This window comes from Zeugodacus cucurbitae, chromosome 2 (assembly GCF_028554725.1).
Source record: "Zeugodacus cucurbitae isolate PBARC_wt_2022May chromosome 2, idZeuCucr1.2, whole genome shotgun sequence".
Classification (NCBI taxonomy): Eukaryota; Metazoa; Arthropoda; class Insecta; order Diptera; family Tephritidae; genus Zeugodacus; species Zeugodacus cucurbitae.
The window spans coordinates 45,673,098-45,683,228 of NC_071667.1; the positions used below are offsets into that span (position 1 = coordinate 45,673,098).

The following is a 10,131-nucleotide window of genomic DNA, read 5'->3' on the forward strand; positions in this document are numbered from 1 at the left end:
TTATGGAGAAAATCTAAGCTTTTAGTTCTGGAAGAGTGTCTAATTGGGACGATCAGACTAAAGTGGAGGACAGTGTAACGAAAATGGTACCAGAACAAACTAGAATAGACACAGTTCTGATTAGAGAGTTGTCGAGTGAGGACAATTCTAAGGAGAGAGTTGTCGAGCAAAGTGTAAACACGTTATAAGTTAGAGTTGTAAAGTAGAGTATTGAGTACTAAAGTGTTAAGTTATAAAGAATTAGAAATAAATATTAGTGTATAGCCATTAATGTGTGACTTTGATTTGACAATCCAGTGATCGAACTCAGGGTAGAGTTTCAGCGTTAACAACAGATTTTGGAAATCCGTTACAATACGAAACTCTTTCTTTCGAGAGAGAGCTGTCAAGTCCGCCTTTTTTATAACATTTGGCGGTGGTGCCACTGGAGGAACACATAAATTAAGAGATTTTTATTCGATTTCTTGGGTATTTATTGATTTGCAATTTATGCTTTATAGAAACTTCTTAACCAATACTATGCCAACACATACATTTATAAATATATATTTTAAGATAAACAATAAACATATAAATATAAAAACAACGAAATATAATAATAATTCAAAGTTGTAGATATTATAAGTCAACATAAACAAGAATTTAACTTAGTTTTCTGCAAATATTTTAGTAACACATATATTTATTTATATTTTATAAACAAATAAACACCTAAATAAAATCCCAAAAGTTTAAGAGAAAATTTGTACCCAGATATGTATTTACGTAAATGGTATTTAACACTGCTAAAGAAAGAATATTACTTTGGTACAAATAGCCACCATTTCTTAAATAATATACACTTATTAACTCCATTTAAATAAAAGTTAATAATAATTCAAAATCACAAAAAAAAATTATCGTACAATAAAGGAACTATTACATCAGTTATTTCTGCGGCATTCTTAGTGATAGCTAGTCATTTTGACTGTCAGCTGTTCAGTAGCCCATGCCTTTGTTGCCAATATCAAAAATGAGTTCATGGGCTCTTTCCACAAGCAAAAGAGAAGAGTTTCGTATCATATTATCCATGATTGAGAGTATGGTAGTAAAAAGTGTGAGTTTGGGGCAACTTGAAAGCAATTTATTGAACGTGTAACGTACGGGATAAACAAAAATGTTTTTTGATTACAATTGGAGAAATACAACCCTGTTACTGTCAATACATAAAAGTCTAGATTAGTTTTTTATTGCATAAAAGATGGCGTCCAAAGAAGATAACGTTTCTGATGAAAATTCAGGTAATTACACATAAAGTTTTCATTTAAAGTGAATATAACTTTATAAGAATATGTAAAGTAATATATTATAGTGACGGTAACATTGGTTTCCTATTATTTAGCAAGTATTTGATAATCCATCTTCTAAATTGGCGCACTGATGTCTACTAGGGACATCTTTAGTAAGATAAAAACGTGAGCCTCGTGAAGTTTGCGATATAAAAATAAATGTCATTTAAAACTCGTTATATATACTTTGGTATTGTGAAACATAGTATTAATTCTGTGATTAATTTATAGGGCGACGGACGAGATCTGGAAGGAAAGTTGTAGCACCTCACTTAAATCCAACGCCAGTACGTTCGACAAGGCGAAACAAAAGGAACACGCAGGAACAACAGGTTAGTACTTTTATAGAAAATATAACATAGTAATTCTATGAATATTAAATGATGAAAAAACTTGTCTTTGTGTAAATGTGGCGAGGTTCCATTTACACATGATTTGCTAGAGCGAAGATGATTTCATGCAAGGGCCAACTGAATTATTAAATGAATGCATTGATATTAATTTGATATGCATTGATATTAAAGACGTTTGAATTTAGATTTCAGAAACAGAAGACGAAGTGCTGCAAACTAATATAGAAAAGGAAGCAAATACCGTGGAACATCATTCAGACGTTATAAAGGAAATGTTGGAAGAAGCAGCACAAGGTGTTATAGTTGACAACTCAGATGGAGATGGGAATGATTTAGTTTACCAAGAACAATTTGTGGATAGTGAACAAGTAGTGGAAGAGGTTCCACAAGATGATGAATGTATTGTTTATGAAGAACAAGTCATTGGGGAGGACCATCAACATATTGATGATGATATTGAAATGTTCGCTGTTCAAGAGGAAGAGCAAATAAATTCAGAAGTCCCCATTATATCGGACACAGGAATCGACGAAAAAAGTTCATCTTTTCCTTTTGGACCGACTGGTGGGCAGTCTGAAACATCAGAAGATGTACAAAATGAGGATGGAACGAATGAAACTAATGCAGTAGAGAGTTCACTACTTGCTTCTTTAGCTGGGGATAATGCGAATAGCTTACCATCGGTAGGTGGAGGTGAAGAAAATGATATTAAGAAGGATGATTTTGAAGCAAAAGTCGCGCTCTGTGACAAAATGGAATCGGAAGATTCACTTTCTGAGCCAGCAATAGCTGAAGATCTTGGAAATGCTGCAGAAGGGAGTGATGCAACAATTGTAAATACGGAATTAGTTTCAGAAGACGAATTACCGTTACCAACGAAGCCTGAGATAAATGACGCCGAAGAAGTTTCTGATGATGAACTTCCAGCACCTAAACGCGCTGAATTACCAGCCGATGCAGAAGTTATATCCGAGGATGAGTTACCCACTGCAACCTCACAAGTAGAGAAAAAATCTACTCCCTTGTCTCCTGAAGCTCCGAGTAAGAGCATGTTATTAGAGTCGACTTCTAAGGAATCTGTGGGTCAAAAGAGAAAAGCTGATGATGTGGATGAATGCAAATACGAAAAACAACGTAAAGTTGAAGAATCAAAGAAACGTAGCGAAGAACAATACAATCCAATGAGCCCAACTTCAGAGAGTAACGACGCCACACCGATCGCAATAGTGGAAAAGAAAAATAAAACAGATGTCAGCTCAGGAGGTAAGAATTTAGGAAGATCTCGAAAACAATTAATTTTTTTTTTTACATCAAACCAACTGTAGACGTTATTTTTATCTTTTCAGAAAATGAGCATAAAGAAAAGAAAAAGGAGAAGGAGAAGGAAAAGGATCGTGAGCGCGAGAAAGAAAAAGAAAAAGAGAAAGAACGTAAGCGATTGCCCGATTTAGATAAATATTGGCGTGCAGTTAAAGACGATCCTGCCGATTTTACCGGATGGACATATTTATTACAATATGTAGATAACGAGGTATGATAAAGTTATAAAATGTATATTTTTAAATGAAAATATGGTGTCATACCACGTTAGTTATAAACAATTTTTATTCGCTCAGTCTGATGCCGAGGCAGCACGTGAGGCCTACGATGCATTCCTTTCACATTATCCTTATTGCTATGGGTATTGGCGCAAATATGCAGACTACGAGAAGCGCAAGGGTATAAAGGCCAACTGCAACGCGGTGAGTACTGATAACATTCCGTTAATGAATACATTTGCAATATTTTGTATTTTTCAATATGCAATTTATTATAATTTAATAAAATTTAAAATTAATAAATGGAATTACAAAAACAGAAAAACCTCAAATCGAATACGGGGCAGCGAATTTTTTAGTGTGTCAATGACAGTTTTCGGCATTAAAATACGAATGTTTGCTTCACTGTCACTTTTTTACGGGCAAAATAATGTTTATTTTTGTTGTGGGTACATTAAGACGGGTGGCGATGCTCTTTTAACAAAAATTTTTATTTTTTTTTTTTATTTTGGCATTGGCTGTGTTAGACAAACCAATTATCGCGTTCCAATTATTTTTAATCGTTTACTTGTAAACGTATTCGAATATAAATTGTATGAATATTTTCGTATATGTGAAATCAACAAAAATATATAGCTTTTTCACGAAACATATCCGCGCTTCGGGGTCTATATAACTAATTATGTTTTCAAAAAAAAAAAAAAAAAAACAAATTAAACTTTGAATATTTCTGTCAGCACCACTTATCTAAGGCAGCGAAAGCATTTATTTTGCTTAAATGCATCACGTGCAGGCCATGCGTAAGTACAAATGGCGTTTTAATGAAGTATTTGTGAAATAAAATTATATAAGTAAATAAGTTAAGTTAAATTAATGAAAATCAAATTTATGAAAAATTTAATTTTATTTATATAAAATCGTAAATTCCAGCTTCACAATGTGCACTGGTGTATTGTAGAATGCGTGTGATTCAATTTTATCCAAAAAGTCTCCAACTCCCTTTAATTTAATTAACTTATTTTTTAATTTTAATAAATAAAGACAAATTTCATTCGTAATCTAATACCTATTTCTTTGATAACGTAAAAATTATCACAATTCTGCATAAATACGAGTATGCATAATGTATGGATTACATTGTTCCCAGTCTATCAGATTTCTATTTGCTTTACTTTATATGCCCGTTATTTACATTTGTGAAATTTGCAACTTACCATATGCATATATTTTCTATGAATATTTCTCATTTAAGCAAATTAAACTTTATAAGTTCTATATCCTTTTCCCCTTCCCTTCCTTAAAATCATAATGTATACACGCACAATACGAAACTAAACAGAATCAAGCTAAGTATCTGTGGATTACATTTTGTCAATTAAACTTTTGCCAACATTCTTTCTTCTCTTTTCTCATTCACCTTGGTCTTGCTTGGTCACTACGACTTCAATAACATCAAATACTACAATCAAATTGCACAACAATCGACATGATATTATATTAAATCCAAATTAACGCCTAAAATTTAGGTATTCGAACGCGGTCTAGAAGCAATCCCATTATCTGTGGATCTGTGGATTCATTACCTAGCACATGTAAAGAGTAATCACGCAGAAGACGACTCGTATATACGGTCACAGTTCGAGCGCGCTATAGATTCATGTGGTTTAGAATTTCGTTCCGATAAACTGTGGGATGCCTACATTAAATGGGAAACGGAATCCAAACATTACCAAAATGTTGTTAAAATCTACGATCGTTTATTAGCCATTCCAACTCAAGGTTACAGTGGTCATTTTGATAAGTAAGTAATAAGTATAATACTAATAAACGCTTTAAACATTTGTGCACACTAATCTCGTATCCATCTTTCCATTAATCCAACATCCAATAAGATTGTGCAGATATAATGTTTCATATTAAGATTTATGTATATTTTAGCTAATTACACCTTTGCTGAGTTTGTGTGATTTTTAATTTCCATTTCAGTTTCCAAGACTTAATAAACCAGCATTCTGTTGTGAGTACTATTACCGCGGAGGAACTGAGGAAAATTCGTTCGGAACTTCGTGAGAGTAATTCATCACGTTCTTCATCGTCTCGTTCTAAGGGTCGACGAAGTGGTTCAAAGGACAAAGAAAGAGAAAAGGACCGAGAAATCCGTGATGAGAAAAAAGACGATGAGTTGGGTAGCAAGTCACCAAATGCTAAAGATACTGAATGTATTCCAGAGGAAACACCACTTATCTCAAGTAGTGAAACTCTGAGTGATGATCGAGACACAGATGTTGCTGGCCATATAGATCTTGGCGATGTCACTAATCTCAGCGAAGAGGAGGAGACAGCTATTAAAGACAAAGTTATATCAGTCCGTCGCAAATTGCATAAGGCCACTGTTACTGCAGTGACCGCACGTTGGACGTTCGAAGAGGGCATTAAACGTCCGTATTTCCATGTGAAACCACTCGAACGTTGTCAGTTAAAGAATTGGAAAGATTATCTCGATTTTGAAATCGAAAAAGGTGATCGTACACGGATATTAGTGCTGTTTGAAAGATGCCTTATAGCGTGTGCTTTATACGATGAATTTTGGCTGAAAATGATCCGATATCTAGAGACCCAGTTAGATCAACCCGGCATCGTAGCTGTAACCAGCGATGTTTATCGACGTGCATGTGAAATCCACCATCCCGACAAACCGAGCTTGCATCTAATGTGGGCGGCCTTTGAAGAATGCCAAAACAATTTTGACCGTGCTGCCGAGGTGCTAGAGAACCTTGAAAAGAAATGCCCAAATCTGCTACAAGTCGCCTATCGCCGAATCAATGTAGAACGCAGGCGTGGCGATATGACCAAATGTCGTGAACTCTATGAACACTATATAAATACGGCAAAAAATAAAACAATTGCTGGTAGCTTAGCTATTAAATATGCACGCTTTTTGAATAAGATTTGTGATGATCTCGATGGTGGTCTACGTGTATTACGACAAGCACTAGATAAAGATACGGCAAATACACGAGTTGCGTTGCAAATGATAGATTTGGTTTTGCAGCGACCAAAAGTAGATGAAGATGAGGTCGTGCTAATAATGGACAAATTTATGGCACGTGAAAATATGGACCCAGAACAGAAAGTGCTATTTGCTCAACGCAAAGTTGAGTTTTTGGAAGATTTCGGTGGAACGGCGAAGGGTCTTCAAGACGCTCAGCGCGCTCTACAATTAGCATTAAGCAAAGCAAATGAAGCCAAGAAAAAACGGTAAGTCTAGTCTTTATAGTATAGTATTTAACATTGGTTATTTAACCGTTTTAAATCATTTTATATTTTCAGAGAGTCAAGTCCCTCCCGAAAGTCCTCATCGAACAGCAAAGAAAGTTCAATGTCAAATTCGGCTGTTTCCACGGCATACAATAACGGTACCAACACTACTACTCCGAGCTATAACTATAATTCCGCCAACTCAGCTTATTATGGACAACAAAATAGTGGGGCTTACACAACGCAACAGTCTTACGATGGCTATTACAACCATTGGCAGTATGGATCTAATTATGGAAATTATGGGCAATGGAGTGGTTATGGAAATTACTATTAAATGATATGCATCTCTCGAAAATTCCTTTAAAGGCTCACGTTATCAGTCGCCGCATAACTTTTAACTAAATCGGTTATTAATGTTAAACAAATATTTGTAGTTATTATGCTATATTGAATCCCTATGTGTAAATTTTTAAGATTTTCTGTTGACAAAGAAAAATACAAAATACTTTTTATACACCTTATTCTTTTACATAATGCATTAAAATACTACATATATACAAAATTTTATATTCATATAAAATAAATTATGGCGGCGGCATAAATTTCTATGTATGGATACCAACTGCGAAGTATATCGTACGACATAACTTACAGTGACAATGGAATGGATTCGAACTCTTGAACGAAAAATGATGTATTAACTTAATTCTTCTTTAATATATGTAAATTTGGCACACTATTCTTTAATTGTCGACTTTATTTTGTCTATTCACATAAATGTCTGTGTATGCACGCGCTAATTATACGATGTGAGTACATACACACCTATGAGCAAATTTTAATTCAGCATCTTCTGTTCCGTGAATAACAACATCCAATAATATCTTAATTTGTGAAAATGAGAAATAAAAAATTATTTAAAACAATAAAATTAATTTTTGTTTTATTAAAATGTTTATGTATGAACATACATTTGCTGTTGACGTAGTTCTTCTTCTTCTTGACTGGCGTAGACACCGCTTACCCGGTTACAACAGCGCGCCACGCATCTCTCCTTTTGGCAGTTTGGCGCCAATTGGTAATACCAAGTGAAGACAGGTCCTTCTCCACCTGGTTCTTCCATCGGTGTGGAGGCCTCCCTTTTCCTCGGCTTCCAAGTAAAGTAGAACTAACGGCGCGGGTGTTGTTTCCAATGATATCGATATCATCGGCGTACGCCAGTAGGTGTACACTCATATAGAAAATTGTACCTTCTCTGTTTAGCTCTGCGGCTTGTACTATTTTTTCCATCATCACTTTGTCTGAAATGTCTTGTTCAGACATCGCGGCATAAAGGTAGCTCTTTTTCGTGCTGTCGAAAGCAGCTTTAAAATCGACAAAGAGATGGTGTGTCTCGATCCTCTTTTCACGGGTCTTTTCCAAGATTTGGCGCATGGTGAATATATGGTCAGTTGTTGATTTTCCAGGTCTAAAGCCACACTGATAAGGTCCAATCAGTTTGTTGACGGTGGGCTTTAGTCTTTCACACAGTATGCTCGATAGAGTCTTATAAGCGATGTTAAGGAGGCTTATCCCACGGTAATTGGCGCAAATTGTGGGGCCTCCCTTTTTGTGGATTGGGCAGAGAACACAGAGATTCCAATCGTCGGGCATGCTTTCTGATGCATGCACCTCATCAGCTCTTCACCGCCGTATTTGAATAGCTCGGCCGACAATCCATCGGCCCCCGCCGCCTTGTTGTTCTTCAAGCGGTTAATTGCTATTCTAATTTCTTTACGGTCGGGCAATGAAACATCTGTTCCATCGTCATCGTTTGGGGAATCGGGGTCGTCATCTCCTGGTGTTGTACTTTACTACCATTCAGCAGGCTGGAGAAGTGTTCCCTCCACAAACACAGTATACTCTGGTCATCCACAACTAGATCACCTCTGGGGGTCCTACAGGAGTGTGCTCCGGCTTTAAACCTTCAGTTAGTCGCCGGATCCTTTCGTAAAATTTTCGAGCATTACCCCTGTCGGCCAGCTTGTCAAGCTCTTCATACTATCGCATTTCGGCATCTTTTTTTTTCTGCGAATGCGTCTCGCTTCTCTCTTCAGCTCTCAGTATCTTTCCCATCCCGCTCGTGTTGCGCGCGCTCGCAACATTGCGAGATAGGAAGTCTGTTTTCTCTCCACTGCGAGACGACAAATCTCATCATACCAGCTGTTTTTTGAATATTCCGAAATCCAATGGTTTCGGTTGCTACTGTACGTAACCAGTTTGATATGCGGTCCCACAGTTTCCTTATACCGAGATGCTGATGAGTGTTCTCAGAGAGCAGGAGTGCAAGTCGAATAGAAAATCGTTCGGCTGTCGGTTGTGATTGCAGCTTCTCGATGTTGGGCCTTCCTTGTGCTTGTTGACGTGTGCGTTTTTCTACACAGAGGCGGGTGCGTATCTTAGCTGCTACAAGATAGTGGTCCGAGTCGATGTTGAGACCACGAAGCGTACGCACATCAAAAACACTGGAGACATGTCGTCCATCTATCACAACATGATCGATCTGGTTGCGAGTGATTCGATCGGGGAACAGCCAAGTAGCTTGATGAATTTTCTTATGCTGGAATCTTGTACTACAGACGACCATATTTCGGGGCCCAGCGAAATCGATCAGCCCCAGACCATTTGGCGATGCGTGGGCGCAAATCAGCGATATGTTGAAGAACCTCGCTTTGATGCGGATTATGGCTAGACGTTCATCCACCGGAGTGAATGCCAGGACACGACAGAGTCTCTCTCCCTCCACGAAACCCACACCGAATTTGCGCTCATTTATATGGCCGCTGTGGTAGATGTCACAAGGACCCACCTTCTTCCGTCCTTGTCCCGTCCATCGCATTTATTGGATTGCGTTGATGTCAGCCTTTACCCTTACGAGGACATCAACCAGCTGGGTAGAGGCACCTTCCCAATTAAGAGTCCGGACATTCAAGGTGCATGCCCTTAAATCATAGTCCTTAATACGTTTGGTGTGGTTGTCATCAAAATTGGGGTTCCTTATCCGAGGCTGTTGCTTCCTATTCATTGGTTATTCGTTTTTATGTGGTGGGTCCCAAACCCTACGCACAACCGCATAAGCGGGATTCGACTTCTCACTTTAGCTCGCCTTCAAACGGATGTCTGTTGGCTAACCACACACCTACACCTACTTGGTGTGCTGCTGAGTTGACAATCGGATATAGAAAATACATGGAAAATCTTGGCAATATTGGAACCAAGAATGGTGCTCTGTATGCAAATAATAGTATGATAGTCTAATGTAATATGAAAAAAAGTTGAAAAAATGTCAGTCCGATCCTCAAGTACCTCATGGAAGATCATTTGTTAATTATGAAACTGCATAAGGCCAATGGGACTTCAATCCCACCCAGGTCTTATCACTAAGTAGCTCAACGTATACTCAACGTTATGAGGTTGTTCACAGTCGGAATTTTGATGCCATCGTCAAAAATATTTTGGTTTAGACTGAACTCCTTCGTCTCGTTGGTAAATATGGCTTTGTGTGACAGACTGTGTCAAAAGTTTGTGACTAGTCCAACGCCACGAGGGAACTCAAAGTTTGAGTTTGAGCTAAGAGCTGTGGTAGTACTGTACACTTTACGGAATCCATGT

General features: G+C 37.4%; 1 protein-coding gene across 2 annotated transcripts; it reads left to right on the forward strand.

The window, feature by feature from the left end:
- The first annotated feature begins 1,141 nt into the window (after positions 1–1,141).
- LOC105212419 (pre-mRNA-processing factor 39) lies at positions 1,142–7,001 on the forward strand. 2 transcript variants are annotated; one of them, XM_011184370.3, is made up of 8 exons: positions 1,142–1,280; positions 1,560–1,660; positions 1,867–2,944; positions 3,028–3,212; positions 3,298–3,423; positions 4,746–5,020; positions 5,206–6,477; positions 6,550–7,001. In XM_011184370.3, the coding sequence occupies exons 1-8, from the start codon at positions 1,241–1,243 to the stop codon at positions 6,812–6,814; spliced, it is 3,342 nt and encodes a 1,113-aa protein (XP_011182672.2). In that variant the 5' UTR covers positions 1,142–1,240; the 3' UTR covers positions 6,815–7,001. The 2 variants fall into 2 exon arrangements, with proteins under 2 accessions (XP_011182672.2, XP_028896083.2); XM_029040250.2 differs by lacking the exon at positions 1,142–1,280 and adding an exon at positions 1,312–1,454.
- Positions 7,002–10,131: the final 3,130 nt, after the last annotated feature.